Source organism: Spermophilus citellus (assembly GCF_964194105.1).
Source record: "Spermophilus citellus genome assembly, chromosome: 18".
NCBI classification, from domain to species: domain Eukaryota; kingdom Metazoa; phylum Chordata; class Mammalia; order Rodentia; family Sciuridae; genus Spermophilus; species Spermophilus citellus.
The window spans coordinates 453,936-477,372 of NC_138200.1; the positions used below are offsets into that span (position 1 = coordinate 453,936).

The 23,437-nt window shown below is 45.0% G+C and overlaps 1 protein-coding gene across 11 annotated transcripts in view; it reads left to right on the forward strand.

Moving 5' to 3' along the window:
- The first annotated feature begins 3,189 nt into the window (after positions 1 to 3,189).
- ZSCAN18 (zinc finger and SCAN domain containing 18) overlaps positions 3,190 to 23,437 on the forward strand; it is a 28,216-nt gene continuing 7,968 nt past the window's right edge. For 3 of the 11 annotated variants that reach the window (XM_081275386.1, XM_081275390.1, XM_081275389.1), the window contains exons 1-2: positions 21,096 to 21,192; positions 22,319 to 22,744. Coding sequence is in view for 2 of the 11 variants with exons in the window: in XM_081275384.1 (XP_081131510.1) it covers positions 8,771 to 8,793 (23 nt within the window). In the remaining 9 variants the exon portion in view is untranslated. Of the gene's footprint in view, positions 3,212 to 8,365; positions 8,390 to 8,705; positions 8,794 to 21,054; positions 21,193 to 22,318; positions 22,745 to 23,437 lie in introns of those variants that run through there. The other 8 variants (XM_081275382.1, XM_081275385.1, XM_081275388.1 and 5 more) reach the window with 8 other exon arrangements.

Consider the following 23,437-nt stretch of genomic DNA (forward strand, 5'->3'; position numbering starts at 1 on the left):
GAGCTTAGCTGTGAGTTATATGAATTAGAAACCTGGTCAGGCATCTCGGGCGTCTCCATAAGTACCCTTCCCTAAGGGGAAGAACCATCAGATAGCCCCAAAGTTTGGTATGAGGGTGGCCTAGTCCCCACCTGCCTTCAGTGCTGCCTGTCCTGTAGCTTCATGAAGATTGGCTGGTTAATATGTATAGGTGTCCCTTTGTTTCTACCAAGATGGTCTTTCTATATGATGGTCAACGAGTGCATAAGAAATCCTGACCCTTAAGTCTGTTGCAGTTAAAGTCTGAGCTACCACCTCAAGATGGAGTGTCCTTGCAAATGCATTGTGGTGGGCCCATGCTTTCTAACATGTGGCATGTAAACTCTCCCCAGGCAATGGTGACTGACGGAAGAAGTGTCCCATGATGCTGGGGGGCTTGACCCTCCAACACTGACCGTGGGGAGCTTGAGGGTGCAGAGAAACCCCTCCAGAGACAGTTTTAGAGAACAGTGTCTGATTTATTACACAGCAACAATAGCTTTTATAATGGGTATGTGCCAATTTACATATAACAGTCATGATAGTCCAGAGGTGATACATACATATCATCTTACAGAATTCAGGACATCAAGAGATCAGAAACTGCCACAAAGCCAGACCCTGAACCAGCAGGGGAATCACACCTTGTCAAAGGAGCAAGGAAACTGCTTGCCAGATTCTGACAGCACTTTGTACCAAAACATAGCATTCTATGTTAGGACTTGCCTGCTGCACAATGAGCAAGATAAGCATTCCTCCATGAGAGTCTACAGTTAGGCCCTGAAGCACCATTATGCTCACCCCATCAAGTCCATGCCTCTCCAAGTGCACCCCTTAGATGCCTCAAATGCCTGCCTGCTTTGTAGATATGAAAGCCAGAAAGGAGGAAGGGAAGGAGAGGTGGAAGAAGGCAGTAGTATTTTAGGTGCTCCCTGGCTCCTGTGTAAACTTATCTCACCTGGCACCCCAGTCTCATTTTCAAGCATCCCATCCCCAGGTTTCCTTGCCAAATGGCCCTCTTTTTGATTCAGAGGGTGGGCAAAACTTTGGGCTGGCTTTTAGCTGTAGTTTCAGGAGTTCAAAAGAATACCTCCATGCATTTTCTTTATTTGAAGTCTTGCCACAGTGCCTCTCTAGACAAGAATCCCTGGAGGAAAAGTATAGCTGAGCAGATAGCAAAGAGTTCATGACAACCCGAGACTGAGGTGAGCAAGGTCCCTGGTGTTGCAGTGTCCCATCTTATGATTTTGTGACCTGGTGTCTCCATGATGCATGATTCCAAGGTCTCCATGCTTGGGGGTCAGATGGGGAAGAGCTTCAGGTAGCAATCTCTTCCCTGGAGTATCTTCTCTCATGTCTGGCATCTTAGCTGTGGCCTTTCTTTTTGAAAGATGGAAATGAGTGCCTGACCTGGACTCAGCCCCTGTTGGTTATGTCACAGAGGAGGGTGGGTCACCAGCTAGAAGAGAGTTCAAAATCTCAGTCCTGAGAGAGAGTTCAAAAGAATACTTCCATGCATTTTCTTTATTTGAAGTCTTGCCACAGTGCCTCTCTAGACAAGAATCCCTGGAGGAAAAGAGTTCATGACACCCCTGACTGGGGTGAGTAAGGGGAGAATAGGTAGGTGGTAGAGGCAAGGGAGTGGGCAGAAAGGAAGAGAACAGCCCTGGGAAGGCATTTGGAGAAACAGGACCCACACATTTGAAGGTAGTGATCTACATGGGGGTGGAGGCCTGTCAGCACCTTACCTAACTCCTCTAGGATCATGAAATAGTGGTGCTGTTTCCCAGGGACTCTGCCTGTGGGTGGGCAACCATGTAGGAAGAAGGGACCTGGCTGAATTGTGTTCTCTAGAGGTGTGCATATGTATTATAGCATCACTCATATTTAGAAAAATACACCGACAGACTCTGCTTCACCTGTGTTCTGTCCAGTTCTGGGCTTTCTGCTCTGTAAGGTCTAACCTTGGCCTTCCCTCCTGATCTTGTAGGATCTACTTTGAGCCGGAGTCCTGAGTCAATTTAGCAAAAATACCCCATTCTGTATTTGAACTTTTTTGATATTTGAATTTTTCATCCTTCATCTTTGAATCCCTGTAACTTTGGCCTACCTTCATCCAGAGTCCTGTGGAGTTGGTGTAGCAAGGGTCGCCTGTTATCTATCATGTATCCTTTTAGTAATTTTTATTTTACTGATCCCCATCTTATTCTTTAAATCTTTACTTGACTTTGTTGGAGTTGGGGTTGAGTCCACGCTGTAAAGTCTTTCCACAAAGCCCTCCTATAGTAGCCCTGGATGAATAAAGTCTACTTTATTTATTTATTTACTTAAAGATAGACTTTTGTTAATATTTATTTTTTAGTTTTCGGCGGACACAACATCTTTCTTCGTATGTGGTGCTGAGGATGGAACCCCGCCGCACGCATGCCAGGCGAGCGCGCTACCGCTTGAGCCACCTCCCCAGCCCAAAGTCTACTTTATTGTATTTAACGAATTTCGTAATTTTTATGGACCGCCACAGATTGCAGCCTGGCCAACTGGGAGTGTGAGGGCCCCAGTGTCGGGCACCCGGCAGAGGATGGGCCACGACTAATCATAATGCCTCAAAAAGCAGATAACTTTGGGGTCAGATGCGGAAGGTGGAGGGGAAAAAAAAAGGTAGACACAAAACAGCAGCATGGATAGGGACGCGGCCACGGCGGGGGGCATGGGTCCTCAATCTGCTCAGCAGGTAGGGAGGCGGGCGCGCACCGGGGCTTCCAGGTGGCAGGGGGCGTGCCGCTCAACGCGGGCCGACAGGTGCCGTCCGTGGTCCGAGCGTACATTCCGGCACCCTTTGGTGCGTGGAAACACAGCAGGGGTGAGGGTGAAAGCCACGACGCTCGCCACCGCCTAGAAAACGCTGCGTTGCTTCCCAGCGCCCACGGCGAACTAGATCTCGCGCCCGACTTCCGGCGGCCACCCGCCCCCGGCGTGCGTCGCTTCCGGGAAACCTCCCGGGTGGGTTGGGGAGTGGGGTGGGGCTTGTGCGCCTGAGCGTGCACATGCGCACTGTGCGGAGCGCGCCGACGTGGGCGTTGGGGGCTGGAGGTGAGTCCGCCTTCTCGCGGTCTCGCGGTCTCGCGGCCCCTTCTCGGCCTTTCAGGACTGGGTTCTTCGACCCCCGGGACCGCGGAGCGAAGCCCTAGATTGGGTATGGGGGCGCTCCGAGGTCGGGAGCGGCGGAGCCGGACGGTGGCCGCGCGGCGGCGCGCCTGTCCCTGAGGGCGCAGCGACCCTCTTGAGGCGGGTCGGGGCTGGGGGCGCGGCCGGGGGGGCCGGGCTGTGCGGGGACGGGGCCTCTGGCCGGCTTCCGTGGGTAGACCCTCCTTCTCCCTCCTGTGGGGTCGACTGTTTGGCGCAGATCCCTCCTCGGCCGGGCGCACGCCTCCCCAGCCCCGCGTGTCTCGCTCCCAGGGCTCGGGCTCGAGCAACCTGTCCTGTTTCCCGTGTGCACTCCCAGGGAGCTTTCCCGTGGTCGGTCGTCCTCCTCAGCAGCCCCGTATCTGCCTCCTCTCCCCTGCGCTCCCCCCACTTGCCCTACCTTCCCTCTCTGCGCGGTTGGCAGTGTGTGCGAATGCCTCTGTCCTCTTCCTGCCCACTGTGAAGTCTCCCAGCCGGGCTTTCACCCTTCGCTGCTGGGAACTAATTCTTTTCCCTGTCTCTGATGCCGGGAAGCCGACTCCTGGGGTCAGTCATCTCAGGCTTTGGGGTTCTCGCTCAGGTCCTTGAGGACGTCTGGTCCTGGTAGTCTGTGTAAATGGTGACTCCTTCTGCTTGCTATCTTAATTATCCCACATCATCTTTTGAAATCCTGTTCCTCTACCTATAAGAAATTTTCAGAATTCAGCCACTTTAGCACATCCTTTCTTCCTGCTATGGGAACCTCCTGTCTGCTTCTTTCCTTATGCCTTTGTCTTTCACATGATCTGTTCTCTAGGAGCCAGTGGGAGCCTGTTAAATCACATCCCTCCTCTCCTTCAAACTCCTCAAGGCTTCTTCCATTCAGTAACAGCCAGAATGCTCATAAGCTACAGGACTGGAGCTGCTGGCCTAAGAACTGTTTGCTGCCTGATGACAGTTCATACTCAGACAGAACTTGCCTTAGTCCTTTCTACCTTCTTGTGCAGTGCATTCCTGACTTTGCTTGGTTTCTGAGTTGTGGGCTGTTGATAGAGATTGGGAGCCAGGGATACCGTCCCTAACTCAAAAGATTGATCCAGGTCTGGGTGCATCCTGAGTTTGCATAGTGATACTAACAGATTCTTCACTTGTTCCCTACTTGGTTCCTCCACTAGAGTGCACCTGTCAGATCCACTGTGGTAACATCAGTGCTGAGAACAGTGCTTGGCACACAGTAAGTGTTGAGTAAACTTTGGTTGAGTGAATGATAAAGAGCCAGCTCTGTGACCACAGGGAACCAACCCTTTTCTAGATAATGAGATCACAGAGGTGTGTGATGCTGCCAGCAACATGTACCTAGTGTACTCAGGCCTTTGTGAGAATCTTTGCCTTTATAACATCTGCCACTTCAAGCACTGTGGAGTGTGGCTTGTGTGGGTGTTTGGAGTTGGTGTGCTTGGTGTGATTTGAATCTTTGTGGGTTGCTTCTCTCACCAACTCTGCAGTACTAGTCGAAGCTTTCAGCAGTACAGGTTTCACCACTATGTAGTGTTCCACCTTGCAAAGATAACATGCTTATTTGTTGCCCTCCCTATTGATGACCATGTTGGAAGTTTTCAGTTTTTCCGCACTTCCAGCAATGATTTAGGTGACATCTAGAACACTGTCTTTGTAAAACAGGTAAGGGATTTCTAGGCGTGATTTTCAATCTTGTTTAATCTAGGCGGTAAAGGAAGCACATTTACATGGTGGCCTGCATATATATGTAATTGGAGGTAAGGTCTGATGAAACAGTACTCAACAAGTGTGAGGGTTTTGGTTTGTGACTGGGGATTGAACCCAAGTCTAGGAGATTCCAGAGGTGATCAGGGAAATCTGTGAGTGGTTGGATCAACTCTGCCCTCACCAGTCCTAGTTCTTAGAGGCACACCTTCTTAGCCTTTCTGTTCTCTGCTGCATTAAAACCTATTGTACAAAGAACTTGAGGGGCTAGCATTGCTGAGCTGAGAACTCCTTGGTTTTCCTGCAGCTTCTGGCCAGACCTTAGCCTCCCCCTAGAATACTTGAGCCATCTCCTGGGCACCCATTGAGGAAGCTGTTGTTAAACTTTTTCCCACTAGGTTGTTATGAATGCTGATCCTTGATGTCATGACTCCAGGGAGCATTTACATGTTCCCTACCTGGTTTCTATTTTGACAAGTTTCTGAAATATTGTAACAGAAAAGTTTGAGAAAGGGTAATGAACACCCATCACCCACCATTTAGATTTAGCAATGAATACATATAATAGGTAACACAGTTAATGTGTGTTCATAATATGTGCCTTAAGTGCAGCATATGTGTCTTTATGTATTTGTGTGTACATACGTATATATGTTTCTGTGTATGCTTTGTGTTTTTTGTGTGTACATGTATAAGTATGTATTGCATGTATATAAGAGTACATACATGTGTATTTGTGTAGGCATGTATTTTTATACTTTATATGAATGTATATTTGTATGTTGTATTTATATTAAGTGTATATTTTGTTAGTGTTTGTGTATAACTATTTGAAAATAAATACAATATTTCAGGACATATGTTCTAAGGATAAGGACTGCAAAACCACAATAATGTTATCACATCTAAGAAATGAGGATTAATTTTATTTTGTGTGTGTATACGGGGGATTGAACTCAGGGGCATTCGACCACTGAGCCACATCCCCAGCCCTATTTTGTACTTTATTTAGAGACAGGGTCTGAGTTGCTTAGCACAGTGCTTTTGCTGAGGCTGGCTTTGAATTCATGATCCTCTAGCCTCAGCCTCCAAAGCCACTGGTATTACAGGTGTGAACCACTGTCTGGAGTATTAATTGTTAGCTGATAACTCATCTCTTTTCAGATTTCTCAGTTGTCCCTAATATACTATATTTGAACCAAGTCTTTTCAAGACTTTTGCATCATTGTGTTGTTTTTGTTTATTTTGATATAATTAATAGATTCCCAAGAAGGTACAAACACATGTACCAGAAGATACTCTGTACCTTTCACCTAGCCTTTGCATTGTGAACATTTGCATCATTGCAGGACAGTATCAAAACCAGGAAATTAACATTTTTTGTACAACTTAGCTTATTCAGGTTTCAGTAAATTACCAAGAAAATTGAGATCCTGACTGTACCTCATTACAAGATGCCCTATTCTCATCCTGTGCTTCTGGCAACGACTGATCTGATCTCCATGTCTGTAATTGTGTTATTTAACAAATGTTATATAAATGGAGTCATGAAGCTTGTGTTGTTTTGAATTTGGTCTCTTGCATTGACCACAGTTTCTGTGTTCCTCGCTACTAAAACACTCAGGGTCATTCCAGGTGAACTGGGCTGCATGAAATAACCACACAGGAGACAGAGATACCTTTTTATTTGGGTCCTGTGATGGCTCCTCTAACCTTAAGTGTCCGCAGAAAGAGCGCGTGCGCTGAACCCTTTTATTGAGGAGAAGCCATTCAAATGAGGCAAGGGGTCAGGTTTCAGGGGGTTGAGTCTAGCTTCATGGTGTCTGCTGTCAGCAGATTGACTGACATCTAGGAAAGGCATAGTAAGTGAAAGGGACACACAAAAGACATTTCCATGGAACATTCTATCCCAAACAGGGCAAAGTGTTAGTATTACAAAGGAATGAGTGTAGATGAGTGTAGCTCAATCCGTGGGGCAGCATGCCTACATCTGAAGACATGCCGTCAAACTTCCTGGAATGTCCAGGTCATACAAGATGTAGTGACCAGTCAAAGCCTCTCCGCTCCAGGATGGAAGGTGCGAATCATTCAGAGTGGCTCCCCACACAGTTTCCTTCAAGCCTCTCCAAGTTTTGTGTATCAATAGTTCCTTTTTTTTTTTTTTTTTAACTGATGAATAGTAATCCATGGTGTTTTTGTGTCTTGTGCTGCTAAAACAGGATATCTGAGACTGGGTGATTTGTAAGGAAGAGAAATTTACCACTCAAAGTTCCCAAGGTTGAACAAGAAACTGGCATTTTATCATGTGTTCTCACATGGTGAAAGTGAAAGGGCAAGGGAGGACAAATTCTGTGTCCTCAAGTGGCAGAAGAGCAAGAGAGCAAACCCATCCCTGCAAGTCCTTTTCATAGTGGTGTTAAACCATTTATGAGAGCCCTCAACACTTCCCCAAGGTCTCATCTCCTAACACTGCACTGGGGAGTGTTTCCAGCACATGAATTTTGGAAAGGATATATCCAGACCAAGGCACATGGTACTTTTCAGTTTTTGACTGCTGTGAATAAAGCACCTGTAACATTAGTATACGGGATTTTGTGTGACCCTTCATAAGTCTTCACTTCCCTAGGATATTTGCCTAGGAGTGTGGTTACTGTGTCATATAGTAAGTTGACTTTTATTTCATTATTTTGTGGTAATAGGGATTGAACTCAGGGGCACTCTATCACTGATTTATATCCTCAACCCTTTTTATTTTATTTTATTGAAAATTTTGAGTCAGGGTCTTAATAAATTGCTAGGACTGGCCTTGAACTCACAGACCTCCTGTCTCAGCATTCTAAATCTCTGGGATTACAGGAGTGCGCTACTGTGCCTGGCTATGTTGGGTTTTTTGTTGTATAAGAAACTGCCAAAGTTGGGTGTGATAGTGCACACCTTAATCCCAGTGACGCGGGAGTCTGGGGGAGAATGATTGCAAGTTTGAGATCAGCCTCAGCAACTTAGTGAGACCATTAGCAACTTAGTGAGACCTTGTTTAAAAGAAAAAACAAAAAATAAAAAGAGACTAAGCATGTAGCTCAGTGGTAGAATGCCCCTGAGTTCAGTCACAATTCCAAGGGGAAAAAGGAAAAAGAACAGACATTGTCAAATTATTTCCAGAGTGGCTCTACCATTTTGTGTTCCCATCTCCTGGAATACTCACTGGCATTTGGTGTGATACTGTATTTTAATTTAGCTATTTGATAGGTGTGTGTTGTGGTGCTTTTAATCAGTGTTTCCCAATGAGTAACAATCATAAACATCTCTTTACGTGCCTGTTTACCATGCATGGTCTCGGTGATAAAACGATTGGCATGTCTTTTGCTCATTTTCTAACTGGCTCTTTGTGTTTTAGCTGTAGTCATCCATGGGAGATTGGTTCCAGAACCACCTACAAACCCACAACCTTCAGTGCCCATGAATGAAGACGTGTTCCTTCCATGAAAAGGTGTAGTGTTGCTCATCATCTATACCCATACTCTCATTTACTGTAATTCTCTCTAGATTCCTTACAACACCTAAGAGTATGAGTGCTAGATAAGTAGTTGTTTTATTTTGTTCTTTAGGAAATGATGAAGAAAAAGGTAAAGTCTGAATATCTTTAGCATGGGTGTAGCTATCAGTCCTTACTACATTCAGAACTAGCAGATTGAGAGGTCTATTTTGAGTTTTGATGCTCTTTTTTTTTTTTTTTAAGGACTGAATTATTTATTTATTTATTTGTTTGTTTTTATGTGGTGCTGAGGCTCAAACCCAGTGCCTTGAACCTGCTAGGCGAGTGCTGTACCGCTGAGCCACAACCCCAGCCCCAAGTTTTGATGTTCTTTACATGCCACATATGTACTTTGTCAGGTATGTGATATTTTCTCAAATATTTTCTCCCAGTCTGTAATTTGTTTTACATTCTCTGGGTCCTTGTTCCAAAAGTTTTTTTTTTTTCTCCCTGTGTTATGGGGGATTGAACCCAAGAACTGTTATGTGCTAGGTAAGCAGTATATCACTGAGCTACACTCCCAGATCTTTTTTTAAAAATTTGAGACAGTCTTACTAAATTTCCTATGCTGGCCTAGAAATTATAATCCTCCTGCCTCAGCCTCCTAAATTGCTGGGATTACAGGCATGCACCACTGCATCTGGCCAAAGTTTTCTTTTCTTTTTTTCTTTTTCTTTTTTTTTTTTTTTTTTGGTACCAGGGATTGAACTCAGGGCACTTAACCAGTGAGGCACATCCCAAGCCCTTTTTCAATTTATTTATTTTTTCTTTTGAGATAGGGTCTCCCTAAGTTGCTTAGAGTCTCATTTAGTTGCCAAGGCTGTCTTGGAACTTGTGCCTCAGTCTCCTGAGCTGCTTGGATTATAGGTGTGCATATCAAAGGATTTTTCCAATTTTTTTCTATAATTTTTATAGTTTTGCATAAAACTATGATCCATTTTGAGTGGATTTTGTATATAGTGGAAAGAAAGGGTCAACTTCATTCCTTTGCATGTGGATATCCAGCACTACTGTATTCAGCTTAAAGTTTTACTTTTGATGAGGTCTAGGTTGTCTTTGTGTGTGTGTGTGTGTGTGTGTGTGTGTGTGTGTGTGTGGTGCTGGGGATGAAGCCAGGGTCTTGTACATGTGAGGCAAGTACTCTGTCAACTGAACTATGTCCCCAGCCCCCAGCCCTCATTTTTTCTTTTTCTTTCTTTAGAGAGAGAGAGAGAGAGAGAGAGAGGGAGAGAATTTTTTAATATTTATTTTTTAGTTTTCGGCGGACATAACATCTTTATTTGTATGTGGTGCTGAGGATCAAACCCAGCGCCTTGCGCATGCCAGGCGGGTGCGCTACCACTTGAGCCACATCCCCAGCCCTCATTTTTTCTTTTATGGATACTTCTTTTTTGGTATCAAGGATTTTTCCAATTTTTTTTCTATAATTTTTATAGCTTTGCATAAAACTATGATCCATTTTGAGTGGATTTTGTATATAGTGGAAAGAAAGGGTCAACTTCATTCCTTTGCATGTGGATATCCAGTTTTCCTAGCACCACTTGTTGAAAGGCTGCACTTTCCTGTAGTATGGTGTTAGACCTTTGTCCAAAGTCATTTAACTGCCTGCCACTGTGGATTCCCAGCTACTCAGGATGCTGAGGAGGGAGGATCTGATTCAGGCCAGCCTGGGTAACTTAGCCAGACCTTGTCTCAAAAAGGGCTGGTGATATAGCTCAGCAGTAGAGTTCTTGCCCCTGGATTCAATCCCTGCTACCCAAACAAACCAACAAAGTCATTTTCATGTAACCATACCTGCCTTGGCTTGTTTCCATGCTCTCTTTGTTCTGTTTGTCTGTGTGCCTTTTTGCCAGTACCATGCTGTTTTGATCACTGTCACTTTTAAAGTTTTGAAATCAGGAAGTGTGAAACCTCAGCTGTGCTTTTGTTGCTGTTGTTCTGTTTTTGCATTCTTCAAGATTGTTTTGGATGTTTCGTGTCCCTTGGGATTGCATATGAATTTTAAGTTGGACTTTACTATTTCTGCAAAACATATTGTTTCAATAGGAATTACCTGGAATCTGCAGGTTACAATGGGCAGTATTCACAACAGTATTGTCTTCCAGTTCACAAAAGGGTTGTCTTTACAGTATTTGTATTTTCTTCAATTTCAGTCAACGCCTTTTTATAGTTTTCAGTACATAAGTCCTACCTCCTTGGTTACAGTGCTACTACTGTAGGTGCAGCTGTTCTTTAATTTCCTTTCTGGATTGTTCATTGTTAGTGTATAGAAATGAAACTGATTTTTCTGTGTTGGTTTTGAGTTCTTCAGCATGTCCAAGTTTGCTCATTGGTTCTAACAGGTTCTGTGTGGATGATCCTTAGTGTTTTCTTTTTCTTTTTTGTAACAGGGATTGAACCCAGGGGCACTTGAACCACTGAGCCACATCCCAGCCCTTTTTATATATATTATATAAAACAGAGACAGAGTCTTGCTTGGTTGCTTTGGGCTTCACTAAGTTGCTGAGTCTGGCTTTGAACTTGGGATCCTCCTGCCTCAGCCTCCTCGGCTCCTGGGATTACAGGTGTGTGCCACTGCTCCCAGCTTGGTGTTTTCTATTCATAAAACTGTCATCTGTGGGTAGAGGTACAGGTGCCCTTTGATTTATGATGCAGTTACATCCCATTGAACTATCCTAAGCTGAAAATACATTTCATAAAGTGTGGAGTATCGGTTGTCTCTCTCATACTCTTGAGGGAGCTGTGGATCACTGCTGCTGCCCAGCACTGCAAGAGTATGAGAATGCTGCTGGCTGGGGAGAGGTAAAAGTTGAAAGTGTTGTTTCCACTGAATGTGTATCTCTTTTCCACTTTCATAAAACTTGAAGAATCATAAATTGAGTCATCATTAAGTCTGGTGTTGTCTGGGATTTTGCTTCTTTTCTTTCAGTAAGAATGCATTTTATTTCTTGTTTCATTGTTCTGGACAGAACTTTCTTCTGGGTTTTTTTTTTTTTTTTTCCTGTGTGGTACTGGGGATTGAACCCAAGTTGCTCTGTATTTTGTTTTGAGACTGGGTCTCACTAAGGTGCCCAGGCTGGCCTCAACCTTGTAATCCTCCTGCGTCAGCCTCCCAAGTTGCTAGGATGACAGATGTTTACCTGTTCCCAGCTTGGCTAGAAGTGATGAAGGCAGGCATGGTGTCTTTTTCTGGTCTTAGAGGAAAAATGCCCATCTTGCACAGTTGAGCATTTTTCAGTGTGGATATGTCCTCTGTGGCCTTTTACATGTTGAGGTAGTTTTCTTCTATGCCTGTTTTGCTGAATGGTATTTCTTTGCTTTTCTTTTCTCTTTTGTTGTGTGTGTGTTTGAATTTTTTTTTTAACGTTGTTGGATTTATCCTGTGCATATTCTACACTATTTGGAATGATATTTTTTTTTGTATTCTATTATGTGTTGATTAATTTGTATATTTGAACCATTCGTGCATTCCAGAAGTGAGTATTTGGTTGTGGCATATCATCCCTCTAATACACTGTTCAGTTTGCTAGTATTTTGTCGAGGTTTTTTTTTTTTTTTTCATTAATATTCATAAAGGGATATTGGTTTTTTCCTACCCCCTTATGTGTTAGTTTGATTTGGTTTCCAGTTTCATGGGATATGTGTGTTGGCTTTCTGGAATGAACTAGAAAGTGTTCCCTAATTTTTTGAAAGAGTTTGAGAAGAATCAGTGTTGATTTCTTAAGTGTTTGGTACACTCCAGCAACACAGACAATACGGAGAACTACTGCTAAATGACTCAAGCCCCACACAGCAGGATGCAGATGGTGTGCTCCTGCTCACCTGGAGTCCAGAGCAAATGAGTCAGTATGAAATGGAGATTGGGTGATTCCCTGCCAGGAGGTGGGGTGCTTTCCATCATGACGTCTGTGGTTGCCCTGGTGTGCAGGTGTTCTCAGGTCAGGACACTGTTGGAGACACATTTAAAGACTCAGTAGAAAGTACTGTATTTTATATCTCCATTTAAAAGAGAAAAGAAGTCATTTTTCTCTACAAATGGCCCTGTCCTTCATCTACCTTCATATTGTCATCTCACTCCACAGGTCCATTCTGAAAAGAAAAAAAAAATATCTATGTATGCCTGGCTAATTTCTTATTTTGGTGAGATATGTGTGCACATGTATAGATTTTTTTTCAAACATTCTAGGGAAATGTAATATACATGATAAAGAGGAAGAGGGCTGGGATGTGGCTCAAGCGGTAGCGCGCTTGCCTGGCATGTGTGCGGCCCGGGTTCGATCCTCAGCACCACATACAAAGATGTTGTGTCCGCCGATAACCAAAAAATAAATATTAAAATTCTTAAAAAAAAAATAAAATAAAGAGGAAGAACTGTGGATTGAACACCTTGTCTATGATGAATAGGTGGTCCTTTGCCGCGTTCCTCATGACTAAAACACTCAGGGTCACTCCAGGGGAACTGGGCTGCACAAAATAATCACACAAGAGACAGAGATACCTTTTTCTTTGGGGGTCCTGTGACGGCTCCTCTGACCTTAAGGGTCTGCAGAAAGAGAGAGCGAGCGCACGCACTGAACCCTTTTATTGAGGAGAAGCCACTGAAATGAGGCAAGGGGTCAGGTTTGAAGGGGTTGAGTCTAGCTTCATGATGTCTGCTGTCAGCAGGTTGACTGACATCTAGGAAGGCCACACAAGGCAGAGCAAGAGAAGGGGACACACAAAGTCTATCCATCCCAAATAGGGCAAGGGGTAATATCACAAAGGAACAGGTGAGCGTAGCTCAATCCATGGGGCTATATGCCTACATCTGAAGACATATTCTGCTACTGTGAGGACCGGGGCAACATCCAGGTCACTTCAAAAGTGACCAACAGAGCCTCATGGGAAGGAGTATGTGAATTCATTCAGACTGGCTGCCCACAGTCCTTTAGTTATTGATCTCGTTTGGCAGCAGAGGACTCATAGTGGAGAGTCCTTATACTTATGACTGTGGAAAATCTCCAAGACCTACAAGTCGATTTGCATCAAAGAAATCACAAGGGAGTGAAGCCCTGTAACTGCTGTGAAGGTGGGAAAACCTTCTGTGATAGCTCTGCCTTCTCCCATGGCAGAGGATACACATGGGAGACAAGCCCTATGAAAGTGTCCAGTGTGGGAAGTCCTCCAGCCACCACTCTTGTTTTATATCACAGATCTCATCCTGGAGAAAAACTGTAAATGTAATGAGCATTGACAAGTCCTTTCCAGTGTGTCCGCCTGAGAATTCGCACAGGAGAGAAGCCCTCTGTGTGACTGAGTGTAGGAAGGCCTTCATTGATGATTCAGACCTTATTATACGGGGTTCTCACTGGGGAAGAACCATAGAAGTATGTGGAATGCAGGAAATCCTTCATCTGCAGTGTCCACCCATGGCGCATCACAGAATCCAGAGTGGAGAGAAACCCTACTAGTGGGGAGAATGTGGGAAAACGTTCATTGAGAGTACCTGCCTCATCAGGCCCAGGGGATTCATACGATTCATACCTGTGAGAAGCCCTCTGGCTATAACCAGTGTTAGAAACCTTTCAGGAACCTTGCTAGCCCACCCAGCACTAGAGGACTCATACTGGCAATAAGCTCTGAGTGTAATCAGTGTGGCAAAGCTTCTGAGAAGACATGCTCAAGAGACCTCTTACCAGTGTGTCCACCTGGAACAATCTCTAGAGCAGAACTGGTACACTGGGTGGCACCGTGGGGGCTCACTGGATGCTGGTGGCAGGTTCTTTTTACTGTCAGGAACATCATGCAGAGGAATAGCTCTTTGAAAATAAAGTAGCTCATTTGCTCTTTGGAACAGAAACCCTTGAAACAGTGTCTCTTTGTAAGAAGCTAGGAGAACACTTTGCCACTGTTGGAGAGAGACCTTGGAACTATGGCAGATATGTAAAAACCATCAGGGAAGATTTAATTTTTGCTAAATTTCCATCCAACACATCATAGTGAATTGAGAGAAGGGACAGGAAAACCAGGGGAGACGGACTTTTCACTGCATTTCTTCCTGGTATAACGTGATGTGCAAATGCTTATTCAAAAACTATTTCTAAAAAAATCAAAACCCAGGGCTGGGAATGTGGCCGAATAGCAGAGGGCTTGCCCCTTATTAAACTCTTGGCCTAGAGTTTAATCCCCTGCCATAAAACAAAAAGTCTATGAATGGAAAGAATGTAGGAAGCATTTAAACTGGAACTTCTTTCTTTGCATCAGAAGACTCACTCACATAGTAGGTTTGAGGTTTCACTAATGTCTTGCTGAAATTCTTGTGTTGCAAGAAATTATTTTGGAATTAGGCAGTATGGAGTTATAATCTGGACAAACCTCTTAAGATGATGCTCACTTTAACTTGTACTGAAGATGGAAATAACTACACTTTGTGTGAGAAAGCTGCCAGAGAACTCATCTTCCTGGTAGCTTTGTCTAATAGTTCAGTGTAAGCTGCCTGTGTAACTTCACATTTCCTAGTGGATACATTAAATATTAAAAAAAAAAAAAAAACAAGTGAGCCAGCTGTGGTGGTGCACGTCTGTAATCCCAGCTACTTGGGAGACAGGAAGATTGTGAGTTCAAAGCCAGCCTCAGCAATGGCGAAGGCCCTAAACCACTCAGTGAGATCCTGTCTGTAGATCATATACAAATAGGGCTGGGCTCAGTGGTTGAGTGCGCCCAAGTTCAATCCCTGGTGTCCCCCAGGTGAAATTGTCACAGTGACTTTTTGTTTTACCTCTTCTGCCCTAAGTAGTAGTGGTTAACCTGGTGCTTGTGCATTCCAGGTTGTCCAGCTGCAGTTGTCTAGTCACTTTTCTATGCTGGACAGTGCACCTAGGCCACCCAAGTGAGAGTTCTGGAGGCAAACCTTCAGGCCCATTACAAACCCACATTCAGGCTTCTAACATTTCTAGAAAAACGAGACACAAGTGCAAGCTCAGCCAGCTGAGTGGTCTTCACAGTCAGCACAGTGTTTAATCCAAAGCTTCATTGTGACATTGGCTTTGTGTTAAATTGTTGTGGAAAACAGAACCGGAAAGCCCCACATGGCAGAGAGTGAAAGAACTCAGGTTTATTATGCAGGCTTGCCCAGAAGAGTTTCTCTTCCAAAGTCTGAGCCCAGCCTTTTGTTCTTAGGATCATTCCTGTAGTGAGACTTTGGTTTTTAAGACTTTCCTGCTCAGCAGCCCAGATTCCTCCTCCCTCCCCAGCTTCTCACCACAGCAGTTGAGCAAGCAAGATGGCAGCAAGCAGAGTTTGTTAGAGGGAAAAAACGAGAAAGAAACCTCCACCAAAGGAGAAAGAAACATCCACCTTCAGTTCTTTGTTTCCGTGGTACGTATTTCTAGTTAGGCATTGTGATTCTGTGCTGCAGAGTTGCAACCATGTTAAGACTGAGTTGTGGAAGGCCCACTTTTATACTGATGGCTTCAGGTTATTATTTTCTCTGCTCTGAGAAAATCTGTACCACAAAATGACTGCCCAGTCATCAGATGTAAGTGTTCTGAGCTGTGGTGTTTCTGGAGTGTAGTGAAGGCATTATTAACTGATAACATTGTCAACTTGCTGTGGGTTTGTTGGGACAGAACCCCATTGTAAATTTTAGAAGTTCATCCCAATATGGAACCCTGAGGACCCAACCCATTTAATTTTTTCTAAATGTGTTTGTCTGACATTTTAACATTTCTGAAATGAGGTTAGTCAGTGACTTGATGATTTAAATTAGCAGGCTTTTCTCTTACTAGCGCATAAAATGTCTTTCCCTCAGTTGTGTCTTGGATTTGAAGAAGCAGTGGCACCAGGAGGAGGGGTTGAGTGACCAGTGAGTCATCCATTTGAGGACCAGGGAGAGGGGTTCTGGATGGTTACAGTTAACATTGAGCTCTCTGGGGGCAGAAGGCAGGAGTCAGCTTGCCATCCCACCTGTGGATGTTGTGGATCTGATTTTTTTTCCTAGTAGCCTTTATCAGCTGTCATTGTTAGCATTTTGTTGCAAGATTTAAAGTGCTCATAATGTGAAGGAAAGCACATAGCACAGACAAACGTGTAGTATCCGAGCTATCTATTTAAAGGGGGAAATCTGTCCTCACGGGGCTTGTGTGTGAAGCATGTTTAGGGTTAACGTTGTGTGTGTATACATATGTGTTTCCATGTGTGCATTTAGGCCTTTTGTTTACAAAAGAAAACAACGTGCCTGATGGTTAATAGTGCTCATTTAAATAGTAAATTCCTGACTTAGAAAGCATATACAGGAATCCCAACCACAATTAAAGAAAAAGAAATGGTATGAAATTGTATGAAAACAAAGAATAGGGAATCCAGGAATAGACCTACAGATATACTCCCAGCATTGCCGGGTTTCTGTTCTCGCGACTAAAAGGCTCAGGGGTCACTACAGTTAAACTGGGCTGACTGGGCTGCACGAAATAACCACACAATAGACACAAATACCTTTTTCTTTGGGGTCACTGTGACGGCTCCTCTGACCTTAAGGGTCCGCAGAAAGAGAGAGAGAGAGAGAGTGAGCGCGAGAGCACGTGTGACCCTTTTATTGAGGAGAAGCTATTCAAATGAGGCAAGGGGTCAGGTTTCAGGGGGCTGAGTCTATCTTCATGATGTCCACTGTCAGCAGGTTGACTGACACCTGGGTAGGCCACACCCAAGGGCACAGTAAGAGAAGGGGACACACACAAGGCACTTCCCTGGAAGATTCTACCCTAAACAGGGCAAGGGGTTATATCACAAAGGAACAGGGGAGTGTAGCTCCACCCATGGGGCTATCGCAAGACACACCCATGCCCGAGACACCAACCCTCGAACCCAAGAAGGATGGGGAAAGCCCTGCCACATTTCTGTGACTGAGCGCCTCAGCACCCAGCCGGGGAGTATGACTCAGTCACGTGCAAAGTTGGTCTCCCACACAGCATTTTTTTTAAAACTACTGGGACTTGAACCCAGGGCTTCTCACATACTAGGGATGCACTATACCACTGAACTACATCCTTAGCTGTTTTAACTTCTTATTTAGAGACAGGGCTTGCCAATCTGGCCTTGAACTGATCCTCCAGCCTCTGCCTCCTGAGTTCTGGGATTGTAGGGATGCACCACTGTGCCTGACTCCAGCAGGTTTTTTGACAAAGAAACAAAACTATTTGAAGATGTGCTAGCCTTTTCACCTAGTGGTGCTAGAGCACCTGGATATTGGTGGTAAAGAGAGACATATCTTGTCTTTGTCCCTGTTGGCTGACACAGAGCTGATGGCATTGGCATTTCCTCATGGGAGTATCTTGTACGAAAGGAGCCCTTTCAACTGCACTGAAGTTTGTGCTAGTGAGATGTCTCAGGTGGGTGGCCTACCTTGTATCGGGATGGGTGTTGGTTGTGAGAAAGTCAGTGAGAATTTGAAGCCCCGTGAGACTCAGAGAGCTTCTAGGTTGGTGAACACAGTGTGTGCTCTGAGTGTCTTGTGCCCTGAGGGCCACATCAGCCAAACCTTTTCCTGGGTATTTCTTCCATTTAGCTGTACCCTTTGTAATAAACTGGTAAGTATGATGGTTCTCCTGTGTTCTGTGAGTTCTAACAACTTAATTGAACCTGAGGTGGGGACCAAGAGGCCCCCTAGCACAAGTGTGGGTAGCCTGTAGCTGTGCGCAGTGGCTCATGCCTATAATCCCAGTGACTTGGAAGGCTGATGCAGGACGATCACAAGTTCAAGGCCAGCCTCAGTAATTTAGTGAGATCCTAAGCAACTCGGCAAGACCCTGCCTCAAAATAAAAGATTAAAAAGGGCTGGGATGTGGCTCAGTGTTGAAGTGCCCCTTGCTTAAATCTCCAGTAACCCCCCCCCAAAAAAAAAAATAAAGGTGGGAGGTAGATAGCTTGTGGTGTCTGAAACAGGACTGAGGCTTTACTTTCCAGTTTGCAGTGATTCTGGGTAGAGTATCTGAAAAGGATTGAACACTTGGACACCCAGTTAGTGTTGCAGAATTGTTGGTTTTGGAACAGACCATTCATTGGTGTCAGAGAACGAGACACCTCAACAACTATACTGGAAAAAGGACCTCAACATAAACCCCACGTCTTACTCAAAAATGAAATTAGTGGTGGACTTAAATGCAAAAGGTAAAACTATTGTAAAGTTTTTAGGAAAAATATAGGAGGAATCCTTTAAGACTTAGGGAGTAGACAAAGAGTTGTTAAAATCGACACCAAAAGCATGATCCGTAAAAGGAAAATTTGCTGAATTGGATGTCATCTAAGTTTAAATTCTTTGTTCTGCTGGAGAGCCTGTTAAGGGCATCAGAAGTCAGGCAACAGACTAGGAGAAAATGTTACCAAAATACATAGTTTTTCTATTAGACTACCAATTCTCCGGGGCAGATGGAGAGTGGTCTTACTAATTTATCTTTAGTGTTGCTTAACGTATGTATTTTTTAATCATTATTGGAAATAGTTCAGTTCACAGTGGGATAATTGAGACAGAATAACTTATTGCCCACTAATGTTTGAGGAGATCATATCATTTAAGATGTTGGCTAAGTATTTGCCCAGTCCATGGTATATGTAATGATGACACATGATTACATATATAAGTGGTATCAGTTTCAATTCCTGAAGCTGCTATTCTATTTCAGGATCTTAATACCCTTTGGGTAAAGTGTCCTAACAAGTCATCAATCTCTTTCTCCTAAATTTTTCTATTCCCCACCTTTTCCACAAATCACCTATATGCTTTCAAGTTGTCTTCCTATTTTCACAGCTTTAATCAGAATTTGACCAAATTATGCTATTTTTTAATATTTATTATTTTTTAGTTGTAGTTGGACTAATTAATTTATTTATTTTTATGGGGTGCTGAGGATCCAACCCAGGGCTTCGCCTGTGCTAGGCTAGCGCTCTACCGCTGAGCCACAACCCCAGCCACAAAATTATGCTATTTTCATATATTAATATACCGTAATGAATTTCACTTTACGTATATCTATAAAGCACCAAGTTAAAAAGTACTATAAATAAATAGAAAGGATACCAGTAAAGTAGAGGAAAGGGAACAGGGAGAGGGAGGAGGGAAGGCTAAGAGGAAGTACTGGGGACTGAAGAGGAACAAATTATATTCAATACATGTTCGATTCTGTCAGAATGAACTCCAATATTATATAATAATGCACTAATTAAAAACACTGAAATAAAAACTGAAAAAAAATGTAGCGGTAAAGAACTTATGTTTAGATATGTAAATATACCTCAAATGCTTTTTCTTTTTTTAATATGTATTTTTTAGTTGTAGTTGGACACAATACCTTTATTTATTTTTATGCAGTGCTGAGGATCCAACCCAGGGCCTCACATGTGCTAGGTGAGCATTCTACCACTGAGCCACAATCCCAGCTCCGCTTTTTCTTTTTTAAATCAGAAAATAGGCAAAAGGAATTGAGCGGATATTGTACTGAAGAGGATATACAGATAACAAATAACCAAGAAAATACATTCAACATTAGCCATTAGGGAAATGTAAATAAAAAACCACAGTGAGATATGACTACATACAGAATGGCTAAAATGAACAATAATGATAACACCAAATGTCAGTAAGAATGTGGAGAAACTGAGTCATGCATATGTTGGTGGTGGGAATGTAAAATGGTTCAGCTACTTTGGGAATTTTTTTTTTTTTAACAATACTGGTGTACTTATATGCAACCTAGAGGTTGCATTCTTATGCATTTATCTCGCCCAAACTGAACAGAAAACCCCGTGTATGGATGTTCATAGCACCTGTATTTTCTAGTAGCAAAATATTGAAAACCCAATGCCTTTCAGCCAAGGAATGCTTAAAATTATTGTATACTATTGAATAATACTTAACAGTAAAAAAGAACAAACTATTGATACACACTGAAGATCTCAAGCTAATTACCTTCAGTGAAAAGAGCCAGACGCAAAAGAGACTGGGGCTGGGGCTGGGGTTGTGGCTCAGAGGAAAGATGGCTCACATAGCATGCAAGTCACTGGGTTCCATCCTCAGCACCACATTAAAAAAAAAAAAAAAGTATTATGCCCACCTACAAGTAAATGGTTTTTCTTTTCTTTTCTTCTTTTTTTTTTTTAAGGCATCGACTGTTAGTTACATCTATATGACATCCTGTAGAGACGAACCTGTACCAGGGACTACATATCCATTACTGCGAGGGGATGTGGGTGGGGAAGGTTTGATTAACTGCCCCGGGGGCAGTAGAACTAATCTTTGTCCTGATTGTGTTATGAGAGTTAAAATTCTCAACTGAATTCAAAAAAAGTCTCCTCTCTACTTCTTTGTCCTATGTGTGTCATCCCTGGCTCTAGGACTCTTGGTCCCTTCTCTGAGTGTGTCACCCAGGCTCTTCTAGTGGCGGACACTCTCCAGTCTCTGGTTTTTCTGTCTCTCTTTGCCAGTCTTTTGTCTCCGCCTCTCAGTTTTGGCGGTGGGGGGGGGGTCGGGGGCGCTTTTCTATAGGCGTTTGTTTACCGGTTGCCATGGTATCGGAAGTGACGAAAGCGCAATTGGAAACGACGCAGGGGGGCCCTATCCTGATTGGCTGGCTCCTGTCAGCGGCCCCGCCCCGCCCGCGAGGGCCGGCCCACAGTATTGTGGGGGTGGTGATCCGATGCGTGGCCCCGCGCGCACGCGCGTATCAGCGGCCGCCATCGCGGTGCTCTGCTCCGGCAGCTTGGGCCCGCCTGGATTCGCTGCGCAGCAGGTGGGTCCGGCTAACTGGCGGCGCTCTCCGGAGCCTTCTGTAAACGTAGGGCCTAAGTGCTGCGCCGTGGGGAGGGGACTGGGCGCTAACCCGAGCGGCAAGGGCCTAAGAGCCCCTCGAGGGCGTGTGTGGGCCCTCAGGTGGGAGCGAGGTACCGAGCGTGGTGCTGGAGTGGGTGGGCGGGCAGGGGCCCTCGGTTGGGGCGTGACCCCGGAGCCTGGGGCTGAGGCGGGAGGGCGGGAGCCCTCGGGTGGGAGCGTGGCCTCGAGCGTGGTGCCGAGGTGGGCGGGGGCCCTCCGGTGCGAGCGCCCCCCGAGCTTGGGGTGGGGGCGGAGGCCCTCGGTGGGAACGTGACCCCCGGACTTGGGGCTGGGGCGGGAGAGGGGGGCCTTCCGGTGAGAGCGCGACCCTGGAGCGTGGTACCAGGGCGGGATTCCTCGGTGGGAGCGTGACCCTCGAGCTTGGGGCTGGGGCGGGAGCGCGATCGCTCAGCGTGGGGCCGGGGCGGGGCCCTCGGGCAGGAGCTTGACCCCCGAGGTTGGGGCCCGCACGGAGGGCCGGGGTGGGAGAGCGGGGCCTTTGGGTGGAAGCGCGACCCCAGAATTTGGGGTCGAGCCCCGGTGGGAGGGCGACCTGGGGCCCTGGGTTCCTGAGTGTGTCTCAGAGAAGGTGCAGACTGAGGTACTTGGGCGGATGAGAGGGTGTTGGGTGTTGGAGTTGGTTAACGTCGAGAGTACCCCACTTTTTATAGGAGAACAGAGCCGGCTAGGAGAGGGTAAATGCTAGCTGCTCTGGGGTGGTTTCTGCCCTGTGAGGGGCAGGGCAGTGACTCGAGGCAGCCAGATACCAGCTTCTCCCCAGCCTCCTCAGGTGGGTTCTGTTTATAGGTGCCAGGGACCCCTTTTTTGGGAAAGAAGGTTCCCAGTCTCAGCATTAATCTAGGGGCTTGGGGTGGAATGGAGAGCATCAGTCTTCCAGATGCTACCCCTGAAGGGGCAGCAGGGGGTGCCAGGCACCACTGAGAATTGGTTTTGTTTTGTTTTCCTTTAAGTCTTACAAAGTTTCATAGGAAAATTCTAAGTAAAGGTTGTAGAACTCTCCTTGCTTTTTTTTTTTTTTTGCCCAGATGTACCTGGGAGTATTTTGTTCTTTATCCTCACCTCTTACTCTCCTTCCTGCCTCCTTTGTATGTCTGCTTTCTCTGATACCTCCCCTCCTTACATTGCCTGCATTGGGGAGGACTTCTTGGAGATCAGATCGGATCTTACAGCAACTTGAACTGGACCTCTGTCTTCTCCTATCCTGACATGCCCTGTGGGCATTCCTGTCACAGCTCTGGAGCCAGAACAGAACCCCTGTTGCACTGAATCCATCTCCTTATGATCCTTGGCTGTGTAGCTGCCTTGGTATTTCTGACCTTGAGGCTCTCGGGGACCCAGACCAGTTGTGCAATATTCTCACTTAGAGAAAGTATGTTCTTGGCAGGAACCACAGAAGGCAGTGGAAATGCTCCGGTGATCCCTTCCTGCATGTGTATTTAATTCTTTTAAAGGTACATTTCCCCTTTTTACAACGTATAAGCCATCTGTGGGTGAGTCTCTCTTTCCGATGTTTTTCCATGACCCTTAGCCCTGTGGCTGCGACTCTGGTAAAGGTGTTAAAGGGGCATTTTGTTTACAGGGCCCTGAGGAGGAACGGGGGCGGGGCTTGCCAGATGGAGCTGCTGAGGGAGAGCAGGATAGAGGGCCTGTGGTGAGGATCCTTAAGTGCTGCAAGTTCTGAGAGGCACCTGGGGTCTCTGGCCAGCCCAGGGCTCTGGCAGGCCTCCAGGTTTATGACCCCTCAGCTTAGCCACCCACCCTTGGCCTCTTGACCCTTGCTCCAGCCAGCTGCCCCAGGAGAATGAATGAAAGTTCATTTCTAACTCTGAGGTAGAGAAGGAAACCCTTTTAACCCACTAACTCCTAGTTTTTCAATTCTGTAAATATTTCAGCGACTTCACACAGGTGATTTAAAATAGGTTGACATTTGTAATCTAGAGCTTATGTTATTTTAATTAATGTTATGATTATATTATATGCTACATTTAAGTTTTTATAGATGTTGCACATCCAGGACAATGGGAAGAAATGGGTTAAGCAGGTTTCTGAGCTCAGAAATTTAGATTTTGTTTTTAGTTTTAGATGGACACAATACCTTTAATTAATTTTTTAATGTGGTGCTGAGGATTGAACCAGTGCCTCAC